Raw genomic sequence first — 19,097 nt, forward strand, 5'->3', positions numbered from 1 at the left:
CCGCAGGCCTCACTGAGCCAACCATTCTGCTTGTCTCCTCTCGCTCCAGCATGAAACCGTAGTACTCATGCTCTACTTCACTATGCCGTTAGGAGTAAATCAGAAAATGCCCAGAAAGGATAGTATCTGACACACATTAAGTGTTTAATAAATGATGTTTATATAGTAGCATGTTTTAGTAAATTAATATTCTACAAGGCTGATGCTATCAAGTGTGACTATGTTGTAATAGAGGAATTAAAGTCAATTTGATCCAATATGATCCCATAAAACACTCTCATCTAACCCATTCTGAGGCTATTTTAGGTAATCTGTGAGAGTATTTTCCCATTAAGCTTATTACTTTTTCTTTAAGCCAAAATTATACAACAGTCATTTTACAGTGAATCCCATCACATTATTTTACCATATGTGTTCATGTTCGCGTTAAAGTCACGTGGGCTCTCAGCACTGCTTCTCCGACTGCGGGTCAATGAGAAAAGAAGGCTGACTAAGCCTGTGGGCACTCTGTTCACTCCAAGAAACAGCAAATGAAGTGACAGTGAAAAGAATGTTCCCCAGGGTTTCAGACCAATAAAAGTAGGGGAAGGTTTGAGTTACCATTAAGCACATGGCAGCAGAGAAACAAAGGAACCTGTACGTCAGCAGTTACTTCCACAGAAACAGAATGAGTGATGTGTCAATAATGAATAATTTACATCCTAGACTAAATATGTACTGAGTGTGTGCTACTGTGAAAATTGTTTAACATTTCTAAGATTCTATTACATGGGTGATGCTTTGGGATTAAGTTAGAATGTCTATGAAGACCACCTCTGACACAGAGTAAATGCTCCATAACTGTTAGCTACTGGTACGCATGATAAATAAATACCCTGCAAGGTGTATGCTCTGAATAAGCAGAGAAAGTACCTGTAATGTGAAGCACTTTGGAGTCTGTTGTACAAATTGTCCATCGTACTAAACTCTATAGTCCAGAGACAAATAAGACAGACTGGGTTTGGTGCTCCAAAATCAAAATTTGGGGTGGGACTATTTTTAGGGGTGATTTCATTTAAGTGTGACAATTGTGAAAAGAGAAACTAGCACATATCAGGAGCTGCTAAGCTGAATTGTTGAAGCCAAGAAAACTGGCGGGAAGTTGGGTGGAGAGTGAGATGCAAGCCACCCAAGGCTCAGCACCATGACTCGGCAGCTGGAGGGACACGAGTATGAACTTGGCTTCTGGAGCCTGACAGCTCGGCTGCACACCAGCTCTGTCCCTTCCCATCTGTGTAGCTTGGGCAGGTCCTCCTTTCTAGGCATGCATCTCCCTCTTTGCAAAGTTGGGGGATGGAGTAGTTCCCTAATGATACCCATTTGGACTTTTTTTAAAACGATAATCAACTGTCCAAAATAGTGAAGACATAGAATAATGAAGAAAATTTTGCTATTTTTAGAATGATAAAAATTAATACTATTAATATCAGTGCTATTGCTTTTCTTATTATTACTCTTGAGGTCAATACTATGATTACTATCCTGTAAGGCCTGGCAGGGACACAATGCTTGCTGGGAGCAGTGGACACTTGCAAACGTCTCTGAGAATGCAGGGACCCGTGAAATCTGTACAACAGGTTCTCTGTCTGACACAGGTTAGACAACATCAAGGTGCCTGCCCTCTGTGCAACATGCCTGCCTTGCATGTATTTAAACAAAGTGAACCAGAACTAACATCACAACATGGCAACAATGTGTAAAGAAAGCTTCAGTGGCTAAAATAATAAGGTTTATTGGAGGACTAACAATGCAGTGGAAGTGGACAGCCCTGGATTCTTCTCCAATTCTCCCCTGCACTAGTTGTAAGACGTGGGGCAAATCACTGACTCTCTCTAGACCTCAAGCTGCTCATCTGATGACTGCAGATCACATTTACCAACTCACTATTCTAGAATAAAAGAGCGTCAACAGGATGGTGAGGCTTGAGGTGGGCTATCAATAACACTTAGGTCCCTGCCCCACAAAAAGATGTAATAAAAATGCTTCATTAAGAGGAGACTAAGTGAAATCTGTGGTTTCTATCCTTTTTTATGTGAAAGTATTTCAAACACAAATTATATTCTGGCAGAGGTCTTTACCTTTTCTATGAATTTATGCACAGCATAAGTGAGTTGCATGGTGTTATTTTTAGGCTAGAGAAAAAAACACATTCTTCGGCCTCCTAAAGATCACTGGCTACACTAAACAGAACACTGACTCTTCTGTGAAACTGGTGATGCCCAAACGAAACAACCACATACATATTCCAGTGGAGACAAAGCTCTAATATTTGAGAGTTAGATTTGGAAAAATGGGTTCACATGTCTGCAAATATGTTATCTGCACTTACCTATCTCTATATGGATTTGTGTATCCATAAAATGCTTCCATTTCTGATTTAAAATATGAAAGCATTTTAAAAATGCTTTCGTTTCTGATTTGTCTATTGGCATGTATGGGCACACAAAAAGCTTTCCACAAAAACCATTCAATTTTATCTCTCTTTACATATCTATAAAGTCAATTTCTGCACGGAGTTGGGCTTTTAAATCATCTCCTTTGATGTCTATTTCAGTGTGTTAGGTAGACAATCACTTACTATATGCACATCCAAACACCTCAATCCGCATTCCAATTCTGCCCTTGGGGTTCCACTCCACCGGGATGAAGCGCAGGAACCTGGCTTTGATAGAAGGCTGGAGTCGGTAGTATACAACACTGTCTGCGTTTGTGTTTCCCGAAAAACCCTAGAAGGGAGGGAGAGAAGGAAATCATTGTACCAAAGTATATTCACTTTGCCTTGTCACCCACGAGCAACGCCTGAGCTGTGTTTTTACTATAACGATGGCTGACCTCTTTAAGAGAACCAGATTAGCGGTTATGACGTAATGTCTCCCCATCCACAGGAGCTACTGTTGCCAAAACTTTCCTTTATATTCAGAGTAGTTTGAATTCCACCATCCCCATTAATACAGCTTTTAACTATGATACTTTCAACAAAATGTGTTTCTATAAAAGCACAGATTAAACTTAAAACATAGTGAACAGCACAATGTTTAAAAATGAGAAACTCTTCCAGAAGTCAAAAACCATGAGCAGCAAAGCTGCTCGCATCACTGATGGACCAGTGAGGTTGTGACATCTGCTGATTCACTTTCTCATCTTACTCATTACCATAAACCAATGTACCAACCCACCTTCAAGTCAGAACTACACTCTAGTAAAAGGCTGTTAAACTTCACCGCACTGCTGGAGAAGCACATTAAAAATTGTGAAAGGAAACTGGAAGCAACCACAATTTGGAAAGACCTGTGATTAGATTTACATACTCTAGAACTGGAAAACTAGAAAGACCTTGAGAATGATGCTAAATGAGCATAGTCAAATGGCAGTGGGGAAATTAAAGGTCAAACCCAAGAAGCCTGGCATTTGGTAGAACTATTGCATAGTAATACCAGGAGATATGTTCCCTACACAATATAAGGACACATCTACCTAACCCATAGCTCACCTGCAAAACCCACTTACTACAGCACCTAGCATCGAAGCCAGTGTTGTTTTCTCCTACATGACACACAGTAAGGCTTCATATCGGAAAAAGGTAGGATGAAGCAGAACTCGTTCTCAAAAACTTGTATTTGTTTCCCCTCCTCCTCCTGCTCCTTTTTATTTAACTTTAACAATCAGCAAATACAGACACAAAATAAGGGGTGACGGATGGTACTACCTTTTTCAGGCTCTCTGACATCTTACCAAAACTGGATCAACAAATAAGGTCAACCTCGTGTAGATGACACAGGCAGAGGTAAATGCACTAGAAACACCAACACCCAGGGGGTTTCTTCACTTGCCTACTTCTCTTTCTACTTCACAAACACCCCTTTACCAGCATTCACAAAAATATTTTCTAATACATAAAAAATAGCAGGTTGGGTATTTCACAGTCAAATTCATTTGATTGGATTCCCCTCTCCATCCAGGCCCCACCCCCCACCTATACCCCCATACACCCAATTCTCAGGCTCACACCCCACAGACAGCTCTGTGATGGCACCTCCACAGCACATCAGGAATGCGGGCATCTTCCTTCATCCTGGCTGTGACCGACAATGCATGATCTCACCAGAACTACCTCGATAGCTTCCTTGTCACTGTTTTATACTTCTATTCCCCCTCACTACCCCCTTCCCCATCCCAAGTCTCTCCTCCTTTGAGCAATCAGCAAGGTTTTTTTTTATCCTCACCTGAGGACATGAGAGAGGGGGAGAGAAACATCAATGTGAGAAATGTACCCACCCCAACTAGGTTCCGAACCCACAATCCAGGCATGTGCCCTGACTGGGAACAGAGTCTGCAACCTTTTGGTCCATAGGATGAAGCACCCACCAAGGAAGCCACACCAGCCTAGGCTCAGTAAGATTTTTAAAGGTAAATTAAACCATGTCACCCTCACTACTTCTTGAAACAGAATCCAAACTCCTTATCAAACATACACAGTCTTTGGCAAAATCCTCCCTATGCTTGAGCCACGCTGCACCTCTGTGCAGAAGCCAAGCTCTGTCCCTAGGGCCGTTCACTCCTCTCTGGAGGTTCTTCTCTCAGGATCTTTGCTCAGCCCGTTGATCCTATCATTGCAGGCCTTGGTCAAAATATTACCACCTAAGTAAGCCCTTCCTGATTCCAGCTTCTAAAGTAGTGCATCTGATACGCCTGCATCTTATCCTTCTGCTTTATTTCCTTCATATTCTCATTATTTGGGGTCTTCATCTGTTTGATTACAGAGTTCAGCAGACTTCTCGATAGCAGGACCCCTCGGGGCATGGCAGATGGGAATGTGCCCACGTGTGTGCTGCATCTCCCATAACAAGGACCAGCGCCCAAAGGGTTTCACGCATGTCAGGGCCACATTTCTAGTTGTTATTTCCAAGAGCACAGATAGGAGAATACTGCTTAACCCCACAGACATTTGGACTCTGACAGCCAGATGCTTCTAGAAAGTTCCATCCTGTTCCACAGGTTAAAACTCCATACCCAGGGCACTGGGTGTATGTGTGTGTATGTACTGGCTCTCCAAATCAGGGTAATATGCTTCCAGGGTCGAGAACCTGATCTATAGACATTCAGTCCTAATCAGACCCTCTTATACTCTGATTCTATTTTCCTGGGAGCTACTCACAGGCCAATAGTATCCCTAATTATGATTTCTTTCAACGAACAGCTGGATGATGAATTACCTCCAAAAGAGCTCCCACTTTTTCAAAATTAATGTAACTTCCTAGATGTGGACAGATGCCACAGTGATGACCCCGGCATCTTACGGGACTGGGAGGAAAGATGCACAGGGGCGGCAGCACCAGGCAAGTAGAGCAGGGAGATGTACCAATAATAGGCTTTCCATTTTCCTGATTGATTCTGAGTTATTTAAATATTGAGAACATAAAGAAGAAATATAAGATAGTTTGTATGTGTAATAAAAGTATATTGGTGCATTCAGAATTTTAAGCAGTTTTTTCTTATAAAGGTTGAGGGTAATTGTGAGACAGGGACATGGGTTTCTTACTTAACATGTTGCAGTCCTATCTAATTTTTATTTATTTATTTACTTATTTTTTTTAGAGAGAAGGGAAGGGAGGGAGAAAGAGAGGGAAAGAAACATCAATGTGCAAGAGAAACATCAACTGGTTGCCTCTTGCAACCCAGGCACATGCCTTGACTGGGAATCAAACTGGTAACCTTTTGGTTCATAGACCAGCAATTCACCCACTGAGCCCTACCAGCCAGGGCCATATCTAAAGTTTTTAATAAACATGTATTAATTTTATAATAATTGGTAAGACACAGACATAGAAAGTATGTGCAGTGACAGACCAGATGGAAATAATATTTAGTAGTGCTCTGGGTGCCTGAAATAAACTTTCTAAGATCAACGTCATTGGGAAAATACACACCATTACTGTTAATTAAATTCAGGGGTTGGCAAAAGTAGGTTTAAAGTTGTAACACAAATAAATAATATGAGAATAAACTCTGTTTTGTTTATGTGAGTAGGCTTACTCACAACTGTAAGCCTACTTTTTGCCCATTCCTATATACTTAACTGAACAATAATATTTGTACTATTTTGCTCAGTGTTGAAGTTTTTTCCAATAAATCATACAAGATAACAAAGATTTTGCTGTGAAATCAAATATTTAATGGGAATTTTTTCAGAATGTTTGTGAATGAGGCATAGGATTTATGTTCTATCACCCTATAAATAACAAGTCCCATACACATTACCAGGTTTCAAATATAAGTCCTTTGCCTGGAAGACATTCCTCAACACTATGAAGATGATTCATGCCCTCACAATTCATAAAAGAAATCACTAGCTTAAATATCTCTCCAAAATTTAACTATGTGAATGTTTATGCCTTCCCTTGTATCCCAGAATTACTGGGGGGAGGCTGTTCAGGGCGCAGGTTTCTAGATCCTGAACCCCTTCCCCTAAACCTGTGGGTAGGCTGGGCTCAGCATTTTCAACACACATCACACTAAAATGGTGCTTAAAAATTCTCCTGATTTGTGGATAAACTGTGCTCCCTCTTTCTCACCCTGTATTATCTCAAAACTTTTTCAGAGAGGGAAAAGATTTTAGAGGGGGAGCTCACGAGGGCTAACTTGCAAGGAGAGAAATAAGTAGCAACCATTTTGTGTCACTGATCTGAATGTCTTCAAAGTCCAGTCTGTGGCTCAGACACTGACAGCAGAGGTGCTTTATGTAGCTTTAACACTTGCTTTGACCCTGTGAAGCAGTCATTTTCCACCCACTTCAAAACTGAGGCTAATGAAAATTACAGAGGTCATGTGCCGGAAGCCACACAGCTGGAACATGGCAGTGCGGGGATTTAATTCCAGTCTTTTTTTTCCTCCAAAGTCCATACTTCAGCTAAGCCATCAGAAGGCCTCATTCTAACAGAATCTGAAAGCCAACAACTCACCCTAGAGGAAAGTTGGTATTTTATTTGAGGCTTTTTTTATTTTTCTCATAATTTATACTTAAAATATTTGACACACTTGAGAGTAATGCAACTTCAATTACTGCTGAACTGGGACACAGCCCCAGCAGCTGACGTATACAAACAAGAGGGTTGTTCCATGTAAATGTAAACTTTACATTCTTCTCACAATTACTGGAGTAGAAAGAAAATAAAAGGCAAATGTATAATCATCAACAGGACTTTTGCATCTAAATGGTAACCTCCTAAGAGATACAGAATGGAAAGAAATATGCCATTATATCATCAAACATATGAAATATCTATAATTAAAATTAAGGTAATATGTCTTATGTGATAATAATGAAAAAGCCTTAATTGCATTTTTTCTCATCTTTGAGACCTGATGATTTCCACACTCAATGAGGTGTTCAGAGATGGTTTGGAAATGTATTGATCACTTATGGGGTTCATGATTAAAGTTTTTCACAGAATCTTAAGTATTTCCACAATGATTCTAAAGTTTATGAAGAAGTGTGATAGCATTCATTTCTTTTTTGAATATTAATTAAGCAGCTCATCTAAGAAAGCCAAGACACATAAAATACCCACAGGGCAGTTCACAGGGGTCCAAAATACCGCTGACGTGAATTGGAGGCATGGGACCAGGGACGTGTGGCTATAAAGCAGACGCTGTGATTACACAAAACTGGTTACACTCCCAGCAGCACTAGCAGCAATTCTACACGACAAACAGGCGAACATGAAAACCCGACCTCTCTTAGTATGAGAATTGCTCACATAGTTGACTTACATCTGACCTAGTTCCAAGTACAACTCATTCTGACACTGTCAGCTGACATTCAGACACTAAATTTATCATACCAGCATGCTGGCTAATGGAAATCAGATCTTTGTGATATGAGTTATAAATATTTACCAAGCGTGCTTCCCAAGAGATTACTTTTAAAAAAGTGCAAAGGAAAAGCAAAGAAAATCAAGAACTACTGAAAAGTGGAAAATTTTCTAACATATAGCCAAATAAAAATAACTTACAAACATACGTTGAACAAGACATTGTAACAATATCTATAAAAACTGATCCATCTTGTAAGTGTGACTGTAATTCACTTACTGTAATAGAGTAACAGCAATGAGAGTATAGAAATCAAATTAGAAAGTTGTTTTGTTCTCTGTATAATAAATCTCAATTTCCAAAATGAGCATAGAATTTTATTCATATAAAATAAGTTTCTACCACCCCTCAGAAAATATTCAATATCTTAAAATATTTATTTGAAGGGACACAAAATTATTAGTGATATTTCAGTGAGGTCCTGTGTGTCAGCCTTTACATCCTATCTGTGGAGACATGAGGTGGCAAAATAAACTGCTTAGGCTCTTTCACCAAAGGAGGGTTTAAATCAAGACAGAAAGATCAGGTGACAAGAGAGAGAAAGCACATGTAAAATACAATCTTCACTGTAGTCTGTAACTATCATTGAGACACAGCAATAAATTGTTTTATGGAAGACACATGGACAGGTCATTAAGCTTAAATTAATATTAGGATATTAATATATGTACAATTAATATTAATATATGTACAATTTTGTGGAAGACTAAAATTTTGTTGAGATGGAAAATAACTTTTAACTAAAAAATTCATCATAGCCCTGGCTGGTATAGCTCAATGGATTGAGTGCGGACTGCAAACCAAAGAGTCGCCAGTTCGATTCCCAGTCAGGGCACATGCCTGGGTTGCAGGCCAAGTCCCCAGTGGGGGTCACATGAGAAGCAACCACACACTGATGTTTCTCTCCTTTCTCCCTCCCTTCGTCTTTCTCTCTAAAAATGAATAAATAGAATTTTTAAAATAAAAAATTGATCATATTATGGTAGTGGCAGACTACTAAATTCTGAACAAGCCCTGCTAGAAAGCCTGTCCAAAATGAAAAATAGGGAATAAAGCACTAAGAGACGATAGAATAGTAAACGCCCAAGGTTTGGGAGAGAAACCCCCCCCCCGAAATGGAACCTACCTTTGAGGCCCTTTTCTCTTCATAGGTGACTAAAGGATTCCTGGGACGGAAAGACTAGACACTGAGAACCTCAGCAGATCTCCTGACAACTCCATGGTTAGGGGTGAAGTTTTAGCTCTAGGTCCCTCGAGGATGCAATAGCCCGTAAGCTTCCACAGGCTTTGTATCAGAACTTCGAGGGTCTAGAACTTAGGATGAATGGAGGTCAGAGACAGACAACTCCACACAGGTTACAATTCCGTTTCCAATCCTCTCAGTCTGTGAGATCAAACTCAGAGTCAGGGAGGCCTACTGCTGCCTGCTGCCGCAGAAGCAAATGCAGTTACACTCTGTAGAAAGAAAACTGTCTAGATCCCAAATTAGCTGTACAATTTTTTCATAGATAATGTCTTATACCCAACAGAAAGTAATCAAACAACAGCAAAAACTGTCCTTAAAGGAATATTTTTTAAGATTGTTTATTTATTTTCAGAGAGAAGGAAAGGGAAGGAGAAAGAGAGGGAAAGAAACATCAATGTGAGAGAGAAACATCAGTTGGCTGCCTCTCTTACACCCCCAACCAAAGATCTGGCCCACAACCCCGGCATGTGCCCTGACTGGGAATCGAACCAGCAACCCCTCAGTTCACAGGCCACCACTGAATCAATCCACTCTACCACACCAGCCAGGGCTCCTTAAAGGAACTTTATTGTCTTTAATACACACACACACACCATAGTAAATAGAAAAGTCATCAGCTCTATATTTAAAGACCTTAGAAATCATCACTCTACTGTATATAACTGACTTTTCTTAGACTAGTCAAAAAACAGGTTACAAAAAACAGTGCTATGGACTGCATACTGTGTCCCTCCAAAATTCACATCTTAAAGCCCTAGCCACTAGGATGATGTATTTGGAGATAGAGCCTCTGAGAGGCAATTAGGATTAGATGAAGTTATGAGGGTGGGACCTCCATAATGTGTTTAGTGTCCTTATAGGAAGAGAAAGAGACCAGAGCTCTCTTTCTCACTTGCCAGGTGAGAACAGAGCAAGATAGCTAACGTCTACAAGCCAAGAAGTGGGCCCCTCCGGGAACCAACTCAGCCAGCAGCTTCATCTTGCACTTCCCAACATCCGGAACTATGAGAAATAAATCTCTGTCGTTTAAGCCACCCAGTCCATGGTAGTTTTTGATAGCAGCCTGAGCTAACTAATGCATATGGCCAGCCACCACCATGAGTATAGTGATACAAGACTATCCAAGGAATCAGAGCGGAGATCTGTCCACCTTCAGAAGAAGCCACTGGTGGCAGAAATGGCTAGGAATGCTTTACGGCAATTCTGATGAATTGATGAAGGCTGAGCGTGGACGAGCACGAGAAGGAGAAACTCCCAAGGACCAGAGTCTTACAGGACCCCATATCCACGAACCTTTCCTTGCCCTCTGTGAAGATCAGGAAGAATTTCCTCCTGACTCTGGCAAGAAGGGGGAAGGTAATCTTTGTGAAATATGGCCAACATGCTTGCCATAACAAAGGCCTGCTGTCCAAGGAAAAAGACTTCACCAGAGCCTTATCCTAACTAGGGAAGGACATTCTTCCCACTCCAGTTTGTCTAGTCTCTCTGCCACACATAAGAGAAACAGTATAACAACAGGAGTCAGGTCTTCAAGGATATGAACTGGAAACTCAAAAGTTAGGAAAAGAAGTAAGGGGGCAGAGGAAAAGGGGGAGCTATGCCACCAGGGAAACACTAGTGAAGGTCACAGTTCTAAGACAAAGCCTCACTTAGAGACGCTGACATTTAACTGGAATGGAACAGAATGCTCTCATACCCTCACACCATACCACCACACCAACAAGACTCCGTATAACAACTGAAAGAATTGCAAAGCCCAGAGGGTCTGTGAAGAGGTTGCTAAAGTCAAAAGGAAAGGCTAAAACAAGGGTATTATGTGAATTTGAAGCCTGTAGCACCTATAGCACCCACTCAAAACCTTACATACAGCCCAACTCCTAACCATATTAATATAATGTCTTACATAAAAGACATATTTAACTCATTTCCCATTACTAGACACAGCACATCCAGATTTCAACAGAAGAACTGTAAGGTATGCCAAAAGACATGAAAAAACACCATCTGCAGAGGCAAAACCATCACTAGAACCAGACTCCCGTATCTCACAGGTGTTAGAATGATCAGAGCATGAGTTTGAAACAACTGTGATTAATATGCTAAGGACTTTAAAGGGAAAAGTGGACAAGATGCAAGAACAGATGGGCAGTGTAAAAAGATGAAAAATCTAAGGAAGAACCACCGGAAACACTAGAAATCAAAAGCTCTGTGACAGAAGCAGAGAATGTCTTTGATGGGCACATCAATAGATTCAACACAGCAAGAAGGGAATCAGTGAGGTTGAAAATAAGAGAAGAAAAACTTCCCAAAGTATAATGCAAAAAAGGAATAAAGCAGAAGGGAATACCCAAGAACTGTGGGACAATGGCAAATGTTTCAACATGTGCATAACCGGAATACCAGAGGGTAAAGAGAGACAGGAACAAAAAGAAATATTTAAAGTACTAATGGACAATGACTTCCCCAAATTAATGACAGACACCAACCTAGATACAAGAATTTCAGAAAAACAAGCAGGCAAGAAATCAAAATGAAAACTATACTGAGTCAGAACATATTCAAACTTCAGAAAGACCAAAGATAGCCCTGGCTGGTGTAGCTCAGTGGACTGAGCACGGGCCTGTGAAGCAAAGGGTTGCTGATTCGATTCCCAGTGAGGGCACATGCCTGGGTTGCAGGCCACGTCCCCAGTAGGGGACACGAGAGAGGCAACCACACATTGATATCTCTCTCCCAATCTTTCTCCTTCCCTTCCCCTCTCTCTAAATATAAATAAATAAAATTTTAAAAAAGATCAAAGATAAAGAAAACATTTTGATAGAAGACAGAGAAAAATAAATAGCTAACCTATAGAGAAATAAGGATAAAAATTCCATTGCATTTCTCAGCAGAAAAAAATGTAAGTAGAGAATGAATGGAGTGAAATATCTAAAGTATTGAAAAAGGTGAAAATAAACCCAGAAGTCTATATCCAGAAAAATTATCCTTAAAAAGTGAAGGAAAAATAAGAACTTTCTCAGACAAAAACTGACAGAATTTATTGCTAGAAAGCCACTCTGCAAGACATATTTGAAAGTTCTTCTGAAATAAGGAAAATTATACAGGTCAGAGACTCGGTTCTATATACAGAAAGGAAGAGTATGTGAGAAAAAATAAAAGAAGGTAAGATAAAATAACTTGCCTTTCTTATTCTAAGTTACAAGATAACTATTTAAAGAAATAATAGTAAGAATATATTGGGTGATTATAACATATTAATAAATTAAATTGATGATAGTAATGTCACAAAGAATGAAAGGCAGAAACTGGAAATACTCTGTTATCTCTGTTATAAGGCACCTGCAGCACTTATTAAGTAGTATAATGTTATTTGAAGAGGAACTTTGATTAGGCAAGGGCAGCCACTAAAATTTTTTCAAAGTATAAATGAATCATACAAAATTCTCAGTTAAACTCAGATAAGGCATCAAAATGGAGGAGCAAAACAGACACAAATACAGTAAATAGAAGGGTTCCAAACATGGTAGAAATCAATCCAACTATACCGATAATCACTTTAAAGTGAACAAGCTAAAGAAAAGTAAATGATCTAAATACACTGTTTAAAAGACAGAGACCAACAGAGTGCAAAGAATGACCAGACCCAACTACATGCTATCTATAAGAAATCCACTTTAAATATAAAGACTAAGATAAATTTAAAAGTAAAGGGACAAAGATATACCATGCTAGTGTCAAAAGTCCAGACATAGTAAAATTAAAACCACCAGATCCATAAAACAGTAATTCAGAAGAGTGTATTGTAAATAGAACAGGCAAGAAGTGGGAGCTTTCAAGCCAAAACTGATACAAAGCTCAAAGGCATGACATTACAGGTTGGCTTATAAAGTGAAAAGGAGGAAGCTGTTTAACCTTTTGATGACTGGTTATTACAATGGGCTTTTCAAATGGCAGGAGATTGGTTATATTATACCATTTTTAGAAGAATGGCTAGTTTCTTTAACGATTATCGAGGCATTTATAAAAAAAACAAGTTTCTCTTATATTAATAAAATAAGCTAGATTTGTTTACATGGCTTAAATGGTTTATCTTCTCAGGGAATTTTCAAGTTTGGTTTCCAGTTTGTATTTTACTTTAACACTAACACTAATCTAAAGAAAGCTGGGGTAATTATATTAACTTCAGGCAAAGAAGACTGCAAAACAAGGAAAATCATCAGAGATAAATAGACAACATTGCATGACAAAGCAATCTATTGTCCAAGATGGTATAACAATCCTCTACATGTACACACCTAATGACAGAGAGTCAAAATAGATGAGGCAAACACTAAAAGAACTACAGGGAAAAATAAACAAATCCTTTATTATAGTTGGAGTTATCAATATATCAAGGAGATATAAAAAATAGTAAGAATATAGAAGGCCTGTATATCTCTATTAATCAATGGGGTCTTATTGACAATTTTGGATAATCCATTTGACAACAGGTCCTACAAGCTCATATGAAACATTCACCAAGACAGAATGCATTGTGGGCTCTGAAATGCACTCTAACAAATTTTAAAGAATATAAATCATACAAGTATGCTCTTAAATCAAAATTAAGCCTGAAATCAGTAACAGAGGGATATCTAGAAAGTCCCCAAGTATTTGGAAATAACCCATGTTAAAGCAGAACTCTCAAGTGAAAATGTTAAAAATTGATCTAAATGAAAATAAAATATAATTTATGAAAACTTGTGGAATACATCAACATTTCTAGCATTTAATGCACACACTAGAAAAACAAAATCTAAATAAATAATCTGTATCCATGTTAAACTAGAGAATAGAGAGCAAGGTTAAAATAAGCAGAAGAAAAGAAATAATAGGTATTAGAGCACAAATTAGTGAAATTAAAAACAGAAAAACATTAGAAAAAAACAAGACCAAAAGCTAGTTCTTTGAAAAGTCTGCTAGTCATGGTACCCGAGGAAAAGAGATGACCCAACGGTCAGCAGCACAAGTGGAAGAGGTCACTGCTGTTGAGAGCAGGGATGTCAAAGAAAAAAAGGCAGAAGAATGAGCTAAGGATGGATGTTAAAACATTAGGAGGAAAAGTATAGTAAATTTAACCCAGGAATGAAACAGAAAGTAAATGATTAAAAAAAAGTCTTTGAAAAGCATCACTAAAATTAATGATACCTAAGTTACACTGATCAAAGAAAAGAAAAAAAAAGAGGACACAAATAATCGCTACTAGGAATGAAAAAAAAGCATCTTATTATGATACTACATTTATTAGAATGATGTAAGAGGATATCCTGAATATTTTTATGCCAATAATACTGAAAATTAGGTGGACAAATTCCTAATGGCAACTTTCCAAAACAGATGAAAAATGAGAAAATCAAAGTTGCCTATTATCTATTGGTGAAATTAAATCCATAATTAAAATAATATTCCCATGCATAAAATTCCAGGCCCTGGTGTCTTCCCTAGTGAATTCTTCTAAATATTTATAGACAAAATACCAATCTTATTAATAAGCGTCTTCACAAAGTAGCAAAACAAAATGTTTCCCAACTTGTTTACTGAGCCCAGTAAACTTTCAAATCAATACCTGACAAAACACTTGCAATAAGGAAAATAAAAGCTAATCTTATTTGTAAACATGGTTCCAACAATCCTTTGAAAAACTTGCAAAATTATTCAAGAATACAGAAATACAGAAAAGTATAATCAATCATAATTTAATCAAGCTTATTCCAGAAATAGTATAAAGATTCTTAATATTTAAAATCCATTTAATGTAATTAAACTGAAAAAATATGGTCTTCTAAACAGATGCAGAAAGACCATTTGATTTAATTCAACATCTAAACATCATGAAAACTTTTAGCCAAGAAGGGAAATTCTAAATCTGTAAAGAATATCTATAAATACCTTACAATAAGCATCACTTATAAGAGGAAACACTGAGACTCCCTCATTTAACATACAGTGAATAATCTAATTAGTGTAATAAAGTAAGAAAAATACTCAATAGGTAACGGAGACTAGAAAGGAAGAAATAAAACTGCTATTATTCATAAGTTGCATAATTCTGCACATACAACTTTTTTTACTCGATACAGTGAGTTTAGCAAACTTACTAGGTAAAGGTTTGCATATAAATATTAAAGAGCCCAAATCCGAAGCACTGACAGCACCAAACACTGACGAGGAGGTGGAACCAGAAGGACTCTCACACATCGTTAGCAGAACTACAAGGGGACAGGAATCAACCAAAACACTCTCAAAGAAAAACAAAGTTGGAGGGGTTTATTTGTTGGTTATCAGGTCTTATAATATTACATTTAAAAAATGTCACATTGCCAGTTATTCAAACAGACTACTGGAGACTAACAGAGACTCCAGAAACGGGTTCAACACATACAGAGAGTGAATTTCTGACAGTGTTGGCAATGCAGGGCAGGAGGAAAACCCCTCTTTTAAATACATGGCGCTAGGTGAATGGACTGTCTACATTGGAAAATACATAAATAAATGAAATGGAAGGTTGATCCCTCCCTTAGGTCATATGCAGAAACGAAGTGCAGTAAGATTGTAGACCTCAAAAGGAGAGGGAAGACAAGAGAGCCACTAAGACAGCAGAGCTCAGTGCCTTCCCAACTTTGAGGAGTGCAAGGATTTCTGAAGTATGACATAAAAGGCACTAACCATAAGAGGAGAGTTTGTGAGATCAGAATACATTACATGTTAAGAACTTCTGTTCATTTAAAAATACTATTAAAATAATGAAAACAGATTCCATGGAATGAGAAAACCTATTTTTCAGTATATTATTATACAGAATATAGAGAGAATTACAAAGCAATAAGAAAAAGGACAAAAGAAGTATCTAAATGACTAAAAAATCTATGAAATGGGGTCCAATCTCATGTGTCGTGGGGGCTGCAAATTAAAACCACAGACTGCAGCACCAACCAGCACAGTTAAAATTGAGGGAAACAATAAAAAGCTAAAGTACCATATGATCTCACCTATAAGTGGAACATAATAAACAAAACAAACAAGCACACAAAATATAACCAGAGACACTGAAATAAAGAACAAACTGACAGTAACCAAAGGGGGCGGGGATAACAGGAGAAGAGGGGGAAGGGTCATCCAAGAACATGTATAAAGGACCCTTTGGACAAAGCCAATGGGGGGAAGGATTGAGGGTGGGAGGTGGGTGTGGGTGTGGGGAGGAAGTGGTGGTGGGAAAATGAAAACAACTGTACATGAACAACAATAAAAAATATATTTTAAAAAACAAAAACAACAAGCTAAAAAAGCTTGTGACAATAACAAGTGTTGTCAAGAATGGGGAGCAAATAAAAATTTTATACACTGCTGTTGAGTGTTTAAATTAGTACACCCTCCATAAAAAGTCTTTCATATATTCTACTAAAATTAAATGTATATTTTTTTATGGGCTAGCAATTCCAGTCTAAGAATGTACTCAAGAAAACAACAGGCACTGTGTCCCACAAGAGTGGCATATGGCTGTTTTTGAACTATTATTTACAGTAGCCCCAAATGTCCACCTGTAGAATGGATAAACAAATTCGATACATTCCTATGATGAAATGTTGTAAAGCAATGAAAATGAGTCAATGATACCTACACACAGCAACATGGGTATGTTTTACAAGCATCATGATAACCAAAGAAGCCAGATGTTAACAGCATACGTTGCATCTATTTCTTCAGCATCCAACTCCAAACGGGCAATAGAAATATAGAAATCTTGTGATAGCGATTACTTTGGGAGAAGAGGGAGGCAGTGAGGACCAGGAAGAGGGCATGAAGGAGCTGTTTCAGATACTGTGACATTCCTGAGCAATAATCACATTGCCTGGGTGAGTTTACATTTTGATAATTTGATGGGCTGTATAGATATATGCCTTTCATACATTTCTGGATGTGTGTTGTACTTCAACATAAAAAATAAAATGAAAATGATCATACTAACTGTGGAAAAGAAATAAGTCCTTAACACTTAAAAAAACAGTGCAATGAAGATAAGATTTAAATTTGCACCTATCCATCCAAAAGCAAAAAGAGAAGATTTTGAAGGATATCTCATTAAAATTATATTTTCCAGTTTTGCACTTTTTTATAGATCATTAAGAACACCATGAGAAGTACCTTTCAACTTCGGGTTTTAGATATCATATAATTTATCACTCATTATGCCATAAAGAGCTCCATTAACATCTTTCCTTTTTATCATTAAGATTAAAAAGAATAATGGCGTTCTTATGACCATTACCATTAAAATAACTATTGTTCAATGATGAAAGAAAACTGAGTTCTCTATCAGAGATATTATGAAATTTAAAGTAAATTATTCTTCACTTACCTCTACATTCTATTAATGTTTTTATAGTTTTTCAAATATACTGATTAGCCTTCAGAGTGCTTAAAAATGCCATTTATTTATTAGATGAATTGCTAATAGTTTTCCCAAGTAGAAACTTAAATATGTGTTTCAGAAAGAGACTAAATAAATTAAGCAATCTCTCTAGCACAATAAAATCAAATGGCAACTTTATTATACCTAATTTGAAAAACTGAAGTGTTTAAAAATTGTGGATAGAGTTCGATTAGCCCTTACTGTTTTCTATAGTTCATTTAGGCCTCTGCCATTCATTATTTCACATACATTAAATACACTATACTATTAACACATACTGTAATATCCATTGTGTAGAACAATACTATATACCTCATTTAACTGGTGAACACCATATCTTCATTTAGATCATAAGCCAAGCTTCCCTAGCTTGTCTTACACAGTAGCTACGTGACTTCTGGGGTGTGCCTACATGCAACAGTGAGTCTCCACAGACACAAAGATTAATGGCCTCTGAAGTATCCTATTTAAAGTCGGTGTCAACTTTAAATTTTACCAAATATTTTTAGAATACATAGACAAGAATACAATACAGTATTATTTTGGGCTGTTTGACCTTCATATTCTTTATAATTTGGTCACAGAATTAGTTTCATTATGGAAATTCAAAAGAGACACTACTTTATTCAGTGATAACGTAATCAGGGAACAAAAAATGTGCAGACTTTCTTAACCTATTCTTCACCAAAGAGACTGACTCATTTGTCCTCTGGGGGCAGAGAGTGAATAAAAATGCATGCAGCGGACACTGGGTTAGAGAAACTGACACAAAAGTGTTTTTATTTGAATTAATAATAGCACCTGCCCACTTGCATTGCCTTTGAAACACTCCCAGATGTAACAAAACAACCAAAGTAACCAGTAAATGACTCACACACCCATGGGTATCTTAATATAGTTAATGAAGCAAAGAGTAGAGAAAACATAAATGCTTTAATGCATGTGCTCTGTTTTTAATGCTAGAATGCCTGAGATTTGGGAAATACTTCCTCTACTCAACACAGACAACACAAACTCATTTATTCCATATTCAAGTATCTTTCTCTGTAGACAAATTTTCAAGGCCCAATCATCATTATTTTAACAAATGAAAGAATAATAATGCCTTAACGTCCCTTCATAAAGAGAAATTAAGGGTGTCCATGCAAGCCTTTGACCTGGAGACTTCGGTTGACCCTGAAAAAGAAGACACACTGTGGTTCTTAATAGATAGGGATCTACCACTTAGTTGCTGGAGAAACTCCAATGAGGTGTTTTCCCAAACCTCAGTTTCTTCACCTACAAATTGGGGCTACAAATAATTACTCCCAAGTGTGAAGTATGAACTAGGTAAATAAAGAGGTTATGGTCTCCCTGGCTCACAATGAGCCTCAGTGACACGCGGTGGCGGCTGCTGAGTGGTGCAGCGATCCAGTCCTCACAGATACCACTCTGTCACTGACAGCTAATTAGTCTGACCAAATCACATCATTTGGGCTTAATATCAGAGTC

General features: G+C 37.9%; 1 protein-coding gene across 1 annotated transcript in view; it reads right to left on the minus strand.

Moving 5' to 3' along the window:
• CNTNAP4 (contactin associated protein family member 4) overlaps positions 1-19,097 on the minus strand; it is a 252,791-nt gene that overhangs the window by 114,266 nt on the left and 119,428 nt on the right. Inside the window, exon 4 of the mRNA XM_037063587.1 lies at positions 2,618-2,765. Coding sequence (XP_036919482.1) covers positions 2,618-2,765 — 148 coding nt within the window. The remainder of the gene's footprint in view (positions 1-2,617; positions 2,766-19,097) is intronic.

Source organism: Sturnira hondurensis, unplaced genomic scaffold (assembly GCF_014824575.4).
Source record: "Sturnira hondurensis isolate 20B ecotype Veracruz unplaced genomic scaffold, ASM1482457v3 Scaffold0014745, whole genome shotgun sequence".
In the NCBI taxonomy this organism is placed as follows: Eukaryota; Metazoa; Chordata; class Mammalia; order Chiroptera; family Phyllostomidae; genus Sturnira; species Sturnira hondurensis.